Below are 19,837 nucleotides of genomic sequence, written 5' to 3'. Positions count from 1 at the left end.
CACATCTAGAAGCACAGGTTTATTAGGTTAGTTTGGAGAGCTGGAGGTTTGTTTAACACTACTACTTCCTCCCAATTAAGATGTGCATTGTCCTGGGGGGACCCTGAGAAAGTAAAGAAAACCCAGTCAAAAGAACCTAATATTTGTTTCCATTCATTTCCACTTCGCAGGACACAGTGCACATCAGCAGCCCATGGGACAGGATGGCGCAGAGTGGGGAAAGCTCGAGAGGAGGGAAGGCGATGAGGGGAGTAAGGGGTCAGTAGAATTAACAGTTCTTCCTGATGCTAATGCTCTACAGAACAGGATGGTCTCCACTGAAAAACCTGAAATTAGCGTTGTCCTATTTATTATCCTAATTTTTCCAGTTTAATGTTTTAATATATGTTTCATAAGTTATATATATGAAATATGAAATATATATTTCATATTTCATATATATAACTTATGAAACATATATTAAAACATTAAACTGGAAAAATTAATTTAAGTAAATATCTCTCTACATAAATAGTATATCTCTAACATTACACTAAAAGACTGAGAAGACCATTTGCCCCCAGAGTTATTAAACTTTTAAACTAGGCTTGTTAAATCAAGTCACACAATATGGACACATACTCATCCACACAAGTGTGGAGTAGGCATATATATGTACATTATCTGTATTGTAGATTAATATTAAAGTAATCCAAACTATAAGGAAAAAATCACCGTTGTGCACAACTTGGCATTTTTTCCAGTTAGTTTTATGAGGTGCAGGTGCAGTCACATGGAATGGCTTTCAGTTAACAGCTGTGCTGAACATGAATAGCACTGTTTAAGTAATGTTTTAATCCATATTATGGCAAGAACTACTCAACTAAATAAAGAAAAGAATACTTTAAGAAATGAAGGTCAGTCAATCAGTAGAATTTCAAGAACTTTAAAAGTTTCCTTAAGTGCAGACACAAAGACCATCAAATACAAAAACTGGCTCTCATCAGGACTTTGTCTAATAACCTCTTTAATCTTTATTCTGTATTTACTTGCACTTTTATACTGTAGAGTATTCATTATTATTTTATAGCACTCTACCTAAATCTCCAGCCTTGTTATGTTACATGACCAGTCTGCAGCATCAAGAGCTTCCTGTTGCCACTGCATGCGGGTTATGTGGAGTTTTTTTTTATTCACAATGTTACTGCAGCTCTTTCGCGAAGTCATTATGATGATGATAAATAATGCAATTTTACAAATTATATGTCTGACCATATTCAATTTCTGTGTTGTTTCAAGCTACTACATACCTTTACCTGTCTGTCTGTCTGACTGTCTGTCTGTCTAACAGTGCACATTAAGAATCATCATCTGCTTTTTTATAAACATCAGAGATATAAAGATTTATTAGAGCCGCATTATTAGTGGCTCCAGCGGTGGTCTTAAGTCTTAATTCCCTGTGGCGAGAGAGAGAGTGTTGGCGGGTGAGCAGCAGTAAATGGCCCTGCGTGTACGATAGGCAGTAGAAACAATGCTCTACACGGAGCTGATGTTTCATTGTCGACACATCAAGAGCCTCTCCACGCTGAACAGCTCCTGTCCAATATGGGGAGGAGGCACAGCGTATTCAGGGCCTTGGCACAAGCTTGGCGTGCTATTGTGCTGCATGACAGTGCAGACACCCACCTGCTCCTGCAGATTTACAGACACTTCCGCTGGTCCGATACTGTAAAGTAAGCAAAACTGTCCACCATTTAAAAGGGACAAACGCTGCTCGAACGGAGGCGTGGCTGAGAGTGACAGACAAACAAACCCACCAATCACGGGCTTAGCTTCCTGCCGAGGGCCGTGCCCGAGCCCCTCCGCCCGCGGGGTGCGCGACTCTGCGAACTTCAAGGAGGCGGAGGGCTAATAAATAGTGCTGCGCCAAAAGCCCATCTGGCCAGTAAGTCAGGAGCAGTGTGTCCACATACGCTGTAAAGGCGGCTGTAAAAGGGCCCCAGCTTAACAGATAAGCCCCTTCTTTCACAACACTGGCGTGGGACCCAGGCCTCCAGATGCCACAGTGAGCTCAGAACAACACAGCTGATCACATCCGCACCGCTACACACCATAAAACACAAGGAGCATTTGTGCAATATGGTGAAAATAATATATCATCATATTTAGAGACATTTTCACAATATACAGTATTTATCACAATATTTTAATACACAGACAAAATGCATCAATAGTGGCATATTAAAAAAACACTAATGCATAGTAAAGATGGGAATCACAATATTGAGTATCGCAGAATCACAGTATCATGAAGTCCCAATATAATTCTCTACAACACTTCACAGCATCTGTTACAGAGGAGGATAAAATACTCCTTAATACTCAGTTTTTAAGCACTGATGATATTCACAATATGTAAAAAAAAAGCACATTGTTGATACAATAAGACAATTTATCACAACACAAAAGTATTGGCACATCCAGGCAACTTGCAAAGACAAAAGATATAAACTGTGCTGTCAATATCACTGGACAGGAGGGATGTTCCATATTATATCAAATATATTTTGTGATCATATTGGTATATGCATTTTTTAAACAAACAAAAAAAGTCAGTATATAATGATAATAGTTAGAATAGAATTCTGCCTGTATTAGTTTTGCTATTTTTACTGTGACACATGATATTTAATAATGATATTGTTTAACATTTAATTTGCTGCAATAATATGTTCTTAAAATTAATAATAAAAAAAAATAATGCTTCGGTCATATTGGCAAATATTGTTATTGCAAAAAACATGACTTATGTAATGGCCCTTATAGTCCCCATTCATACTGGACAACAGAAAAAAATGCACATGCTGAACTACTTACTGCTGAACACTGCTACACTATACGTCAAAAATCCTGCATCACAATATCAATATCTATTTACAATCAGTGCAGCCAATCAGACGAGAGGAAACCCAGTGAGGAGGAGGAGGAGGAGGAGGAGGAGGAGGAGGGTTTGGGACCTTTATTTACTTTTCATCAGAAATGTTGAAACTTTTAAAACATGTTTACTGTTTTCTCCAGATACAGAGCAGCCCAAACACACAACCAACCCAGGAGCAACACAGGTCAGAGTACGGGACAGGTCAGAGGTCAGCAGACTGCAGAGATAATGTCTCTTTAATAATTTTGGCAGGTTTACTTGGTCTTGATTTGTCTTCTTATTAACAATTTTTTGCTTTTAATTACTATGGAAAAGTACAGACTGGAACTTTTCTCTGGTCTGGGTAACACCAGAAGAGGTGCATGATATGGAGAAAAAGCACAACGTGCGATAATGCAATGAATGCTGTTAGGTTGCTGTGCCTCAATCTGCCTCCAGCCTAGTTCGGTCATGTTAGCATTGTCTGCAGTGTAAAGAGCTCCCTCTGTTGCTGCATGTGGGTAATGCAGTTTGTGATTTATTTAGTACAATGTTGTCTACACTTTTCTGTAGTAATCATTATTATTTTACCTCAAACAACATAATCCAGAGCAGGTTTTGCTTTTTGTGTTACAAATAAATACTGATATTTTAATATTATACTTTAGATCATGAGTTTTTTTTGTCATATCTTCTGGAATAGTGCATGTTAAAATTTCACAGATAAAAAAACTGACATCATAACATACTCAAACCTCAGGCAGCAAGGCATCGACTTCAGCAGTGTAAGACAGTATGAATCGAGTCAACTTCACGAGCTCAGTCTAAGTGAGAAAGCTTTCAGAGCGCAGTTCAAAAGCCGCATTCAGAGTCACTGGCGTGTTGCGCGCTGGCCAGACGCCAAGGACACAATTGTCCACTCACAATACCATCACCTCCCTCCACAGCCAACACTCTCACTCTATACCTGCTCCTCCAAGCAAGTATAGCGATCTTTTTGCATCTATTAATAAAAAATACACTTAGTTATTTACAGTTCAAATATTCTAAATTGTTCAGACAAATGACTTTAAACAATGTGCATATATAAAGCATAGTATGCGGTCACTTCAAATATCTTCAAAAAACACCTTTTTAACCATATAGTTAAAATTTAACTAACTGGAAATAAGTAATTCTGGAGCATATTGATCAATAAAAACACACAATATTTTAAATATGTAGAAAAATATTCAATTCCAGGCTACACATTTTACACGCTCTTAAAAATGGTCCTTTAAATTGATCTTCGGGCAATTCTATAAAAGAATCACTTCTGGTTCTATAAAAAATCAGAGCTGTAAGGATAAAGAATCTTTATTTCTAAGACTCTACTGTATTCCAGAGTCGAAAAAAAAACATGCTCTGAATTTTCCCACTCCACTGGAAACAAACTCCATCTGGGACAAACAAATGACAGAACTGGGACATCTTATTCCCAACTAAACCACATCCAAACATCTCCAGCAGCTTCATCACAGATACGTTCACTCCTACACCACTGCACTCACTCCCAGCATGAGAGATAGATACAATCAACTCACCACAACCGCCTGAACACATCCGCACACAGGGCCAAGCACAACCAACGAACTACAGCAAGTGCTCAAACACTGCCATGCACTGCTCTGCCTCACTTCCACAAACATAACATAACAAATATTAGAATTTTACACAGTTTTTTGGTCAAAATGAAGAAAAAAACAAAGTTATGCACTGAAAGATTTTTTTTTTTCAGGGGTTTTAGATCCAAGTCCAAAGTAGTGGGTTGCAGGGGTTGTTGTGGTATAGTAGTTGAGTGTACTGGGTTCATAACCAAGAGATTGATGGATCTAAATTTCTGCTATCTAATAGGATAATGTTATAATTTTTTCCACAATATATTGTTTAAGCAAGTCATCGCAACATGTGCATGTGCAATAGTATGATATAATGCAAAGCAAATAAATCCCTAAACGGCATGCTACAATTTGCTACAGCGGGAAAATTAACACTGACTTCATTTTTCATGACATATCTACAACATATTGACTATATCAGCCCAATATACCCAGACAGAGATTAAGCCTAGTCCTGGACTATAGAGTACTGTGAAGGAAGATTCTCTAGGACTAGACTGAAGCTAGTCAAAACAAAATATACATTACTTTCAATTAAAATATTTCTATTCAAAATGATGTAAGGGATTATAACTAAGCTTAATCCCTGCCTAGAAAACTTCCCTATAATGTTTAATGTTTATCTATAGTGTTAATACCCATTTTTTTTTCCTTTATCCACCGTTGTGAACATTGTTATCCATTTGCTGCTTCAAATGTCTCCACTGCGGGACTGATATCTTAAAGTGGGATTATTTTAATTTTGTGTTAATATGAACATTCTCTGTGCACATCTGTACTTTATATATATATATATATATATATATATATATATATATATAAAGTGTTTTATTTTAAATATATAACATGGTCATCATACTTGATTTATTGTGTATTTAAAGCAGATAATCAAATTTCGAAAACTGTAACTTATAACTAAACTAACTTTCTGAATTGGACGTTCTGAGCTCAAGCTAAACAGCTTAACCCACAGACACAAAACTGCAAGACTGAGAGAGTTAGGAGGAGTAGGAGACTATGAGAAAAGTAGGAGATGCAAATCACACAAATTAACTATTTATAATGTGCTACAACAGCCGATATTCCCTGGTCATCATACATAGCCAGTCTGTCTACAGTTATAATACGTGTAAAATTATTATTTATTTACTATTTGTTTACTGATAAATGTATGTGCAATCCCACTGCTCATTGATTATCACAATACATGCGTCATATTGGGGAAACCTTCCCCTTTAATCTTATAGTTTTTATGATTAGGCCAGTCACAATAATAACTGTTTTTGTTTAGATTATATTTTATCCCATATATTGAGATAAACAGCGCTACTATCAATGTTGTACTGTTATTGTTATAATTGTAATGTAATAGCATAATAATGCAATTAAAAGCTTTTAAAGGGTTATTTTAGAGGATATTGATATACTGTAATAAAAAACAAACATGTTTAAACATCCTTAATTATTAAAACTAATAAATAAATCGAAAGTGCTGTTTTTGAACAAAGTCGACATGCCGGCTCATTCTTAACCTCACTAAGAAACAGTATAATGTCCGATATTGAGGTAAGGAAATTTTTGTTAAGGTAATGTTTACAATAAATTTGACAATGTAATAATCATTGTGACAGGCCTATTTATGCTTTATATATTTTTAATATGATTCAAGTTTTTAATACAGGATACTTGTATATATTTTTGTATATATATAGATGTTGTATATTTTGTGCGTATTTCCTGACAATTCTGTCCTGTCATCTGCAATAATCTGCAATACTGCAAATTAGGATTATTTAACAATATATTATTTTAATTTAATTTAATTTTAAATATCAAAAGACAGTGAAGAGGTTCTGAAGCTGATCTGTTGTACTGATCAAAGCCATAAACTGGTAAATATTTGGCTCTGAGCATCAGTTGGAGTAGCGACATGTGGAAGTGTCAGGTAATGTTGGTGCTGTACCTCTAATGGTGTAATAATGAAGATAAAACAACTAAAAACTTTAACTATAAACTCTATTTAGCATGAACTACATAGAACAACATAGAACTAAATAAAAAAAATAATCTGTAGAAATGTGTAATGCAGGGTTTCTTTCTTTTTTCTCGTAAAACTTCTATCAAGTGGAGAAGGAGAAGAGATGCCATTCTAAAAAAAAAAATATATATATAATAAAACAATAAAAAGGTGACTCACCAAAATGCCAGAAAACTGTTTCTCCTCCATGTTGGTGAAGTGTTGTGGTGTGCTCTCGCGGAAGGATGCCCGTCCCGGCGGCAGCGGCGGCGGCTCGCGGCTATCGGGGACTCGTCCTGCTGCTGGGGGTCCTGGGAGTGCTGGGGGTGCGTCTCAAACCTCAGTGTGTGTCTCTCCCCCTCCACTCTCTCTCTCTCTCTCTCTCTCTCTCCCTCTTTCTTTCTTTTTTTCCTGTGCTCTCTCTCGCTCCACTTGTTCAGTTGCTGGCTACTTTGCAGTGCTGGGCTGAAGTGGCGTCTCTGCTTTGTGCTAATTCTGCGCTAATCCAGGAACTTTTCTATGCTGTGAAAGGGACATGTGACAGAAAAGGGAGGGAGGGGCAGAGGCAGAGAGAGAGAGAGAGAGAGAGAGAGAGAGAAGAAAAAAGAAAAAAAATACTGTTTAGTTCCTTACCATGTGCTTTCCTATACCAAACATCATCAAATCATTTCACAATGAAGACGAGGAAAAGAGAAAGCAGAAGAAGTGAATCTTACAACAGAAAAAGAAAGAAAAGAACAGAATAGTGCTGAGAGGTTAATAAAATGAATTTAATTAATCAAAAGTATTGTTTTAATGTGATTTTTAAAACAGGATCATGAAGACGGGACATCAGGGATGGGACAAAATATCAATATTGCGATATATTGTTACATTTTTGTAAGCAATACATTTTTTATATGCCTCCTCAAATTAGATTTACTAAAGTTACTAATTCAATACTCCACTTATTCTCAATACTCTTTCGGTGAAACTGACACCAATAAATCCTGGACTGGAAGTGTTTTATCCTCTTCATTAACACAGATGCTGTGAAGTATCGTGGAGAATTGTCTTGTGATATACTTAATAGCATTAAATCACAGTATTGTGATATTATTGTTCTATGGGTCTAATGGCTCATCCACAAGATAGCACCCCAAACCCTATGTGTTACCATTAGGCAGAATTCAGTTCGGTCCAGTTTGAGAAAAATCTGTCCGGCCAAGGTCCAGAACGGACCATTTTTAACTTGTGTTATGATTCAGTGCTATATTCTGCCCTGCAGGCACACAATAGTATCAGACGTTATACTGATGTAAAAAAAAAAAAATTGTCATCTGACATCATGATCAACATTCAAACTGAAATTAACGTCTATTGATGTTGGTGGCCAGCTGAAAACGCTTAGTAGTTCTGAAGTGTTTTATGTCATCAACAACTGAAAGACAAAAATTACAAATACTTTTCATTATATTTCAACAATATGTTTAAGTACTGTTTTAAATAAGCCTGTCACAATAATTACATTGTCAACTTATCATACAATAAATGGAAACACCCTCAATAATTTAATAATTTAACTTATCGAGTCTATTAATGTGAATCTGTATGTCAACTTTGTTTCAAAATGCTATTCTATTTATTCTATTTGATTTGATTTATATCAGATTCAAGTTTGCCTGTCATGATAATTACATAAATGACAAATTGTACAATATATGGAGAACTGTTTGCTGAACTTGTCCAGAATATCAGCATTGTTTAAAAACAGCAGTTTTATTATATATTTAATATTATTACTGTTAGTATGTTTTATAAATGTAGTATTTACATCTCTTTTTCTAGTGCGCACCAGCTGAATTAGCTTTTCCCGCTTTATTCTCCGACTGCTGCTTAAACTGTGAGGCTCCGTGCTGCGCATCTACACAGATCTGATTGGCTAAGGAGAGTGTTTGGTGATCTTACAGCACACGTGATTGGTCCGTGAGTTTACTGCGCTGTAAAGCACGTATCATGTAAAGACAAGAAACGTTCCGTCTCTTTAAATGAACACTGTCAGAATTAAATCCTGTAGTAGTTTATCGGTTTTGGTCCGGATTGGTCAATGTCTGGGTCCGGAACTGGATAGTGGTCCGCCTATTTGTGACCTTTTGCCATAAGGTAACACTTCATGATCAAATTATGTACATACTGTCATCACATGACCTTTGGTGTTACTATTGCATGCTCCACTAGTTTTAAAGCAGATAAACAGTAATTACACTTTAGTTGTGTGCTCAGAAGATTACACAGGGTTTATGATTTTCAAGGAAAATATGTTGATAAATCAATTATACTGTAATGACTTTTACTGGTATTGATATTCTCACTTATCTCACATATTGTTAAAATCTGTTATATGTCTATTAATATCATTAAGCTGGGTAAGATTAATATGGTATGTTTTTTCTCTCACACTTGAGTGCATGATGTTTCATTCTCATTTATATCACACGTCATCTTGTGTTCTAATAGTAGCACTAATAGATAAATGTTTCAATTCTTCTATGGTACAAGATATGCCCTACTCTGAAACATCATCTGCCAACTCTGGAGATGACCACACACACACACACACACACACACACACACACACACACACACTTTCTCTTTCTGTTCTTCACACTTTCTCTTTCTGTTCTTCACATGTACACACACACAAAACTGAACCGGTGGATGGCAGCAGCTTCCACCCCTGTTCGTGAAACACGAACCTCTCTGTAATTGGCTGGCTTGGTATTATTTATTGTACATTCACACATTGATTGATTAGAAACGGTGTGGGCAGACTCTCCAACCTCACTTGTAAAATTCACTAATCAACAATGTATTTTCATTTTTTGAACCATAGTATTGTTTAGACTAGAACAGCACTGCTGAGGTAAATGTGTGATTTGAACAGTACTTCTGTTTGTATGGGTATGGGTAGATTTGCACTGCTGAGGCTAGCTAGCTAAATGTATGACTGGAATAGCATTACTGAGGTAAATGTGTAACCAGAATAGCACTTTTAAGGTAAATATTAGTATAATTTGACTGCTAAAGTAAATCTATGCTGAAGTAAATGTGTTACTATAATAACCGCTGAGGTAAATTTAGGATTAGAATGGAACTGCTGTGGTTAGTGTATGGGTAAATTTGTGCTGCTGAGGATAGCTAGCTAAATGTGTGACTAGAATAGCACTACTGAGGTAAATGTGGTACTATAGTAGCACTGCTGAGGTAAATTTAGAATTAGAATGCAACGGCTTTGGTGGCATGTCTGCTGGTATAGTAAAAATGCTTAATTAGCTATTTTTAAACTGTACTCTGTTTGCTTTTTTCTCTTCAAAAATAAAAAAGGAAAATTTATTGCACATCTATGAAAAGCCATGTCTTGCCTACTTTGGCCGAAACTTATTTCTGATGCATCTCTTGTTAGTACTGATTACTGCAGTAGAATTCTATTAAACCTTCATTGATTTCTAAACTAATGGAGCAGATAGAACGTATCGGTGGTCCCAGATCTTTTGGAACACAGATCTAGTGGCAGCATAAGCATGCAGGAATGCCATTCACCCTGACAGCACTTATTACTGCACACTCTGACGGACAGACACCAGTCTCTCAGATTGACAGGCTGCAATCAATACTGTCAACATCACAGAATACCACACACTGTGCAGAACGAATGCCACTCAGCCTCAACTGTGGCACCGTGACCCGGGATAAACTGGAATTCAAGGTAAGAAACCAGACGCTGGCTTCTACGAGCGCCTGCAGCGCGGGCGGAAAATAGATCAGCCAGTAAAACACAGAACTATAAATCAGCCGCCAGACAGCCAGAAATAGCAGGCCAAACTGATTATACCACAATAAAATAATACAACATCCCACACAACTAAAGCAGATCTGAAAAAAAAAAATCCAAATAAAGTAACAGTGAAAAGTCTGGAGACTTTTTCTTACATTGTGAAGTTAATACTAATAATAGTCATAGAGAACCTGTGACTTCTGAGGCTGGTAACTCCAATGAACTTATCCATTGCAACAGCTGTAACTCTTGCTTTTCCTTTCCTGAGGCGGTCCTGATGAGAGCCAGTTTCATCATAATGTTTTTGATTATCTTTGCGACTGCACTTGAGGATACTTTCAAAGTTCTTGAAATGTATCGGATTGACTGACCTTCATTTAATAAAGTAAATTTAGTAGTTCTTGCTTCTCATAATATGGATTAGAACATTACTTAAATAGAGCTGTTCACTGTATACCAACTCTACCTCTTCACATTAGGGGTGGGCGATATGGCCCTAAAATAATATCACAATATTTCATGGTATTTTCGCGATAACGATACTCTTGGCGATATGACAAAATACTCAATTAAAAAATATATTTCAAGAATACACTACTACACCAAAATGAATAATAAATTTTATTATTGCAAACGGTATGATCTGGCACACCCTTAACTGAGATTTTTAAAAATACAAGAAATTAAACAGTAACATTAATTTGTAACAGAAGTCAATGATCCAGAATGTCATGATACTAATAATAATGCACTCCAAATATCTCCATATATCCAGGATTAAAGTAAATTAAATGATACTGGACATATATAATCTGTCTCTAGTAGATATTAAATGGGAAATGAGAACAGTGTGAATGATATTTCAGGGTATAATATCGTACACAATATTGAAAAAAAATTGGCGATAGTATCATGATATGGCACACCCCTACTTCACATCTTTACAACTGATGCTCTGCAACACATTAAGAGCACAAGACATTTGAATAATTAACTCTTGTCAAGCACAGCTGTTAACTAAAAGCCATTCCAGGGCACTACCTCATAAAGAGCTGATTGAGAAAATGGTATAATGTGCAAAGCTTTTAGGTAAGCAAGAGACGCCTACTTTTAAGAATCTAAAATTAGGGCTGACAATATTAGTGTTACTGCAATTTTGACCCCAACTTCCGCCATAATCTGCCCCGCCTCCACGCCTCTAATGCGCAGACACAATGACTTTCATCTGCTTACACTGCACAGATGTACACGCTGGAACAGTGTACACATTACTGAATACTGGCCGTTACTTATTTCCCCCAGGCCATTTAAATGGTCATCGCCCCCCATTGTGAGCATGTGTGCAATATAAAACGCTTCCTGAGATTTTTATACTCAGAAAATTAAGTTCTAATTCAGAAATCCTTACAACCAAGCTGAGATGTTTAGAATAAAGTAAAAAAAAAAGTTTCCAAAAAAAAGTATCCAATTTCTCAGGCATTCCTTATTCCACTATATACACTAGTATTTTAATTGACACCACTAACATGAAAATAATTGCATTTTATATTTCTTACATTCATTCTTTTATTTTATTTTCATTTAAATATACATTATAAAACGTGTGTCTTAAGAAGAACAAGTGCTATTAATCGCAGTTAATTACATAATACCTTTTTTAATCAACTGACACCACTATCTAAAGTTTAACTGATTTTAAGGTGTGTCCAAACATTTGAGTATTACTGTATATGGTAATCATTCATAAATCACTTGCACACAAATTAATCTCTTTGGCCCCTGGGCAGATTCAGATCCCTGCATTAGAAAAAGGTTTAAACTTGAGGGTGGTTCCTGTAGTTCCATGTATCCAGTGCTGCTGTGATACATGTACTGGTTGCACAAAGGTGTTGCTTGGTGGTGGAATGTAAATACATGTCAGAAAAAGCTGTGTTCAGAGACTTTTGGCTAAATGGTCAAAAAAACAACAGAAACGCACAACTAGGTAAAAAGAGTGTTACGGCCACAAACTGCCAATGACCTGCTTCTTTATCTTAAACAGGGAGGAGAACACTACTACAAAACCCCGGTGAACTCATTCTGAGACCACCCCTCCACCTCCCTCCGCCCTCCAGTATGTACACAGTAGCTTACGCCACACCAAAACATGCTCCCTTTTGGTGGGTATGTCAAGGGGGGATACATGAGGGGGTGCAGGATTATGCATGGAAAAACACAACTCAGCTCCACAGCTCTCAGAAATCCTGTAACCTCCTGCACCTAAACCAGGGAGGTGTTCAGGTTAAACAGGCCAGCACTCAGCGTCATTTCACCACAATCAGGCTTAGAGGTGCAGGCTGACTCACGCGATGTAGACGCCTAAACCAACGGCTAAACCAAAAACATTTGAGTCATAAATATGCAAGGTTTTATATGTTTATTCACATGAGAACATTTCCCAGCATAGCTATAGATCTGACAATGTGCCAGTGCCTATGAAAAGGCAGTACAAACAATGAGATGTACACTGGTAATAATATAAGTTCCTTAAGTAATTTTTAGGAGTTCTTCAATTTTAAACTTTCGAAGTCCTTAAGGTGGTATGAGAAGCCTTCAAGAAAAGCTATTTATAAGAAAAAGCACAGTTTCCAACTATAGAACCTCTTAATGTTCCTGAAGGAACGGTCTTCTGTGTAGATTCCTCTTCCCAGTACAGCAAAAAACTTCTGTTTTGGACTGAAGAATGCCTGAGTTATGTTGTGTTTGTGTGTTGGAGCAAAGACACAACTGATGCTTCAAACTGATACTGATATACTGGGACGAAATATCGAAAACACAAAACAATCGCATTGAGAGATGACCTGTGATTCTCACCGCTACACAACTGCTACACAAATGCAACTTACCAAACAGACACTATACTAAGCATAGAACGACTCTGTTCTGTCCGGTTGTCATCACCTATGTAAGCAAAGTTCTTCTCTGCTCACTAAACTTGGGAAAACATGAGGGAAATGGGAGATAAAATGATATGCAAACTTTAGAACATGTAATCATACAAATGTCCTAAAAGGTCAAAATCCACGCCCGTCACACAAAATGCAAACAACATGTTGGCAGATCTAAATAGATTTGTTTGTATTTGTGAATCAATTCACAGTCGTTCATATCTGAATCGAGGTGATCTAAGAATCAAAAATGTCCCCGACCCCTAGTGTATACAATGTAAAAAAAAAAAAAAAAAAAAAAAAAAAAACTAAACTTTGGTTTGGACTCTTGTCCAGACTTTCAGGTGTGAAAACATCTTTAGATTTGTGCAACGAAATAACATTTTTCCCCAACTAGTAATATCAAGAGTCCTACATATATAATTATTTACGCCAGGTTAGCCGAGCGTAATCTTGTTTTTCTCTTTATCTAGATGACATTTATGTGATAGCAACTTTCAGTAAGCGTGGTGGGACCGGTCACATGACATGGCCGGCAAATTATAAGCAATGTTTCAATACAATATCGATGTCTGAACCTCTTAATTCGTAATGTGATTGTGGTACGAGATTCATAGTATTAGTCCTGCCAGCAATGCTGGGCACTGTTTAAATGTTGTGCTGAATTCTTGCACCTTTCTACTCACCTCACTACTTAAATTTTCCACAGTCAATTGTCAGTGATATGACAAAGTGGAAGTTACTGGGAACAACAGCAGCTCACTCTGTCATCGTAAATTAACAGAGTGGGTTCAGCGGTTTTCTACAATCACTTCAGACCTCCAAACTTCATGTGGCTTCAGAAGTGCTCAAGAACAGAGCAGTGCATTGCTGTACAATTTTCTGTAAACAGGAAATCATAAACCGCAGTGTAGTGATCCCAACAGATCATACAGCACCATGTTCCCCTCCACCTTTACTGAACAGCCAAGAGGAGCTGGACAGCTGACAACAAGTAAACACTTCAGTATCAGCAGGTTAATTATGGGTACTACTATAAATGAGAGGAGTAAACCTGACCCTAGTTATTCCCCAGTGTAAGAGTGAGATATACACCACATGTGAGAAATACAACACTTACACTGCCACGTGCTCCCTGTACACACTGACCACATGGCACTGTTTGTAAATCTCTATAATATTTCTGCAATTAAAATTAGGCCGGTCACAATTCTCTCTCATTTATATCTATGCAGTTATTTGAGTAAATCGTGATTACTGGGGCTGAGCACAAGCATTTTCTACTCCTATTATATTATATTATATTATATTATATTATATATTATATTATATTATATTATTTTACAAACACAGAACACAGAATATGAATAACATGCATTTTCATTTGCAACAAATAAGAAGAATAAGATTAATTGCTTCACAACTGCAGTTTAAAGAGGGGAAATTTAGTTTAAGCACTTTACCTTAATTAGATTTTTTTGAGAATTTGCTTTGATTATTTTCATGCTTATAGGCATACAGGTTAATTTAACATCACAAATGCATTGATCAATTAATTAATGAACTCTATCATAATAATAGGGGCGGGGGAAATTTTTTAATCTTTGATGCATCTTGATTCGTACGTGGATGATACTTAATCGATTAAAAATTGATTATTCAGACCTGACAACACGTACGCATTTAGTGAAACAGGTACGCATATTGACTTACTAGTATGCTTGTACAATTCCATGTTCTATAAATATGCATGTCATCTGATCTTGCATTTCTCTCATGTTCCAAATTTGTGTGAGAGTGTGTTTGCTGTGGCTCGTGCTGTTCATCAACGGCAATTTATGTCCAGTTAGCATGAATGCTAATCCAGCAAGCTACCTATGGAACCATCCACTACTGTCGTCCAAACTGTCGAAACAGTGTCACTGTGCTGAAGAGTCTCAGACTCTCTCTCTATTTGTCTCTCTCCTGTGTCAAACACACACACACTAGTGCACACAGAACACAAACACAGCTGATGACATGTTTAACCCTCCTATTATTATCTTTGGGGTCAATTTGACCCCATTCAATTTTTAAAGCCTCTGAAAAAATAGTTATAATAGTAATAGACATTAGTTTTGTGATTCATATTTGTAGCCTTTTCTTAATTTGACAAAGAAAATAAGTAAAAAATAAGATGTTTCAAATATATCAGCTTCAATATCTGTTTTATTAGGCTGTTTTACTGGCATAAAACATAAGAAATCTCAACATTTTACCCATATTTGTGTAGTAATAATGTTGAGTTTACTATGACATTTAGTTTTAGAATATTTCTCTAAATTTCCATTCACTCTAGGCCGTGACTTAACAAGACAATACTTATAATACTAATAAAACACTAATCATAATGCCAGAACCACTGATCATTTGCCAAAAAACTTTGCTAACATGTTAAATTATCTGAAATTCAAATAATTTCCTGGATGTTTAAATTGCTGGGATCGTATTGACCCAGAAAATAATGGGTGTTCCTAATTTGAAGATAGCAGGAGTGTTAAGCTAAACTCAGCTCCCAGTTAAACTCAGTAACCCAATAAATTACAATATTCTAATTAAAAAAGTAACAAAACTACCCTGAAATAAACAAAATCATAATTCTTTACTTATATGCAAATCAAACAACATTAAAACCAGCTCTGCATATACATTACACTGTTCAGCCATAACATTATAACCACCATACTTTTTCTGCTTTCCTTGTAGCTGGTTTTAATCATTCGATTAATTACAATAACTATGCTTTTTTCTTATAAATAGAAATAGTGTGTCAGAGTCTATTAAATAGCAGATTCATTATATTGCAGAATCATAATCAAATTCAATCTTTAGAGGCCTAGAGATTACCTCCCCTACATTAGGGGTGGGCGATATGGCTCTAAAATAATATCACAATATATTATGGTATTTTTGCCATACCGATATTCTTGGCGATATGAAAAACACTTTAAAAATAACCATTTCAAAAATACACTATACACTGCAAGAAAATAAAAAATATATATATTTTTACTTGCAATATAATACTGCACAACCCTGTGCGAGATATTAACAAATACAAGAATTGTATCAGATTTGTAACAGAAGTTAATGATCCAGAATGTCATGATGCTAATGATAATGCACTCCAAATATTTCCATACATGCAGGATTAAAGTAAAATAAATTATACTGGACATATATAATCTATAGTCTCTAGTAGATTTATAATGGAAAATGAGATGGGTGATATGGCACAATATTTTAGGGTATAATATCATTCACAATATTTTAAAAATTTGACGATATTATCGTGTACGATACGATATGGCACAACCCTACCCTACATAATATTGTGTTACTTATTGCAGTCTTATCGAGCTAACAGGCCTTGCAAATTATAACAGTGTAAAAAGAATCACACTTATTTATATGCCAAATTATTGTCATAAATGAATTAATGAATAAATACATTAAATATATGTAAATTAAAACATTCCACATCTGTTCCACACATTCCACACAGCCCTTTTCCCTTTATTAGAGCTGAGCTGTAAACAGACAGGCAGTGTAGTACACTAGCATGGCCTGCTAAAGGTTGATTGCGCTACTGCTGAGCTTCTGTGAACACATGATACAATATACTGCACCTCCTTTTCTCCACCCAGCAGGAGATAACACACACGGAGCCACCCAAACAAGCCCCACGGAGGAGACGTGCAGTGTGTATGATTACAGTGCGAGTGCAGGGTACGACTCCACTGCAGCAGAAACCAGTGAATGACCAATGCTTGCTGTTATAAAGAGCTACTGTGACACGTCATAAGCCTCACTACTATATTTAAATAGTATGAAATCTATATATCAGTGTTCCTTAGCCCTGGCTTTAACCCCCACCTCAGCTCACTAGAAATAATGGACTGATAATCAGATGATCAGCAGGATCTGTTGTGTTGGAGGCAGGAAAAACACCGATTCTTATACTTAAATCATATAAACTGTGAAAAAACATGGAATTATTTTATAAACAAAAAAGTGTTTTATATTTTTGTTCTTTAAAAGTAGCACATCTTGCTTAGATGACAGCTTTGCACATTTTCTCAGTCAGTTTTATGAGTTGATTACCTGGAGTTGCTTTCAGCTGTGCTGAACTTAAATTTCTTGCCTCTTAATGTGTTTGAGAGCATCAGTTGTAAAGTTGTGAAGAGGTAGAGTTGGCGGTATACAGTGAATAGCTCTATTTGAGTAATGTTCTAATACATACTATGGCAACAACTACTCAACTGATTAAAGGTAAATTTACTTTAGGAAATTGAGGTCAGTCTATCCGGAAATTTTAAGAACTTTAAAAACATCCTCAAATGCACTAAAAATATTATGATAAAACTGGCTCTAATCAGGATTGCCCCAGGAAAGAAAAGACCAAGAATTACCTCTGTTGTAGAGAATAAGTAAATGCTTTACAGAGTATTTTAGTTTGTTTAACACTTTTAAGTTACTACATGATTCCTCATGTGTTCTTTCATAGTCTGGATAACTTCATTATTTATTTACAATGTAAAAAAATTATAAAAACATAAGATGAGAAGGTGTGTCCAATTTTGTGACTGATACTGTATATGTATGTTCATTTTGATAGAAAAAAAAATTAATAATAATTAAATCGGCAAATACCATATGATATAGCATAAAATAAATGAAAATAGAACAAACATTTACAAAAGTCAGTAATTAATCTCCCACACAAACCACATGAACACCACCAAGTAAGGTGAATGAGATTCACCTCAGAGAAATATATCACCCGACATGACCTAGAATATAGTCTTGTGATCAGATCAGATTTGTATGTCTGGACATCACAAAACATATCTGCATGGATTGTTGTTGCAGTGAGTTCAGTGTCAGTGCTCAGGATCCTTGGTTTGTTGCTCATCACATTGTGATTGAAGCAAATGAAGCCTTTAAATCCAATAGTAATCCCATTTTAAACCGCCTCTAAATGGGGTTGGGATTTGATTAGCAAAAACCCTGTCTGTGTTTTTTGTTACAAATTAATTTTACAAAATTTGTAATTTAAAGATTTATTCAGTTTTTTTATTTTTTTTTATTTAGAGGTGCCAAAATAGTAATAGACAAACAATTATAGCTATGAAATATGCTCATATTTTTTCTTTGCACACATTGAATATCAAGCAGCTCCTTTAACCTTACCATCAGCTTTTGAACTGAACACAGTACAAAAATAACCTGCTTATATTTCAGTTCAGAAAAAGTGCAAAATATTAAAAATCACTGCCACATAAAAACAAGTTTTTGACAGAAAAACTCTACTGAGATTCATTCTGGCAGATAATTATTCAAATTAAAAATCGATTAACCCCCCAGCACTACCCCCCAGACTATCAAATATCAATCTTTATACAATCTAGACATGCCAAGATTTGTTTTCTTGAATAAACAATATCTTAAAAAGACACTCAAAGTTGAACATTTTCATTTTAAAACTGAAATTTGAAGCATTAATAAATTGCACATTAATTCAAGCTGAGGTTCCATGTAAAGTCACTGCCAGGAAGCATATGTAATCCCACTCAGTAATCGTACCCTGACCTGTAGCCCCACTTGGCAAGTGATCAAACCTGCCACCTTCTCAGAAACCGAGACCTAATCACATCTAAAGAGAGATGCAGAAATTATAAAATAAATTAAATTATAAATAAAAAAACAACAAGCTACCAACCATTTTTACTTAAGACTAATTTAATTTAGTCCCTGAACTTTTTGCATTCTCTCCCATATCAAACATAGAAATTAAAAATTCAGAATCTCTATAAACCACACACAAACACAGTCCAGCTCCCACCTTCAGCCCTCTGCTACTCTTCTTCAGACACTTACAAACCGTCTACCAGAGGAAAACACTGATTTACTGCAGCTTCTGATGATCATGCAGGTCCAGGACCGAGACCCGCTTGTGTGAGAGTGTGTATGGGAGAAGCTCAGTAATGACTTTAGCTTATTTGATGTTCGGGGTGGAGCAGAATCAGCTGACCTAAATAAGAGTGCACAAAATGATGCTCCTCACAGAAATGATATAACGAAGCCTATCAGATAACTTCAGAGCTTAAACGGGTGTTGCCTATTTATAATAGCTCAATTACGCACCATGGCAGCATTCCTGGCTCCACCCCAGGGCCTGTCTAGTGTAAAGCTTAAAGGACCATCGAGGATTATACATTTATTCTGTATTCTGTTTTAGCACTGGCAGCTCTAGATGTTCTTTTTTGAACTGCTATTTTATTTGTCACAGTAATCTTGCTGGGTTTTAGCCTCCAAAGCTGCCCAGGAGCATTCTCCCAGTTCCATTTCAACACCCAGTGTTGCCAGGTAGACACAAAACAAAAATCAAACAGTGTGCTGCAGGTTTGGAAGTGGATGATCTGGCTATTGTTCTCTAGAATAGGTAATCACTTAGCTTCAGTAATGTTTAAATGGTTAAATTTT

The 19,837-nt window shown here is 36.0% G+C and overlaps 1 protein-coding gene across 1 annotated transcript in view; it reads right to left on the bottom strand.

Moving 5' to 3' along the window:
• The window catches only part of slc6a9 (solute carrier family 6 member 9), a 93,925-nt gene that overhangs the window by 63,878 nt on the left and 10,210 nt on the right, over positions 1–19,837 (bottom strand). The window contains exon 2 of the mRNA XM_007229301.4: positions 6,752–7,093. Coding sequence (XP_007229363.3) covers positions 6,752–6,781 — 30 coding nt within the window. The 5' untranslated portion in view covers positions 6,782–7,093. The remainder of the gene's footprint in view (positions 1–6,751; positions 7,094–19,837) is intronic.

The sequence above is a fragment of the Astyanax mexicanus genome, chromosome 8 (assembly GCF_023375975.1).
Source record: "Astyanax mexicanus isolate ESR-SI-001 chromosome 8, AstMex3_surface, whole genome shotgun sequence".
Lineage (NCBI taxonomy): Eukaryota > Metazoa > Chordata > Actinopteri > Characiformes > Acestrorhamphidae > Astyanax > Astyanax mexicanus.
This window is presented reverse-complemented; position numbering and strand designations above follow the sequence as displayed.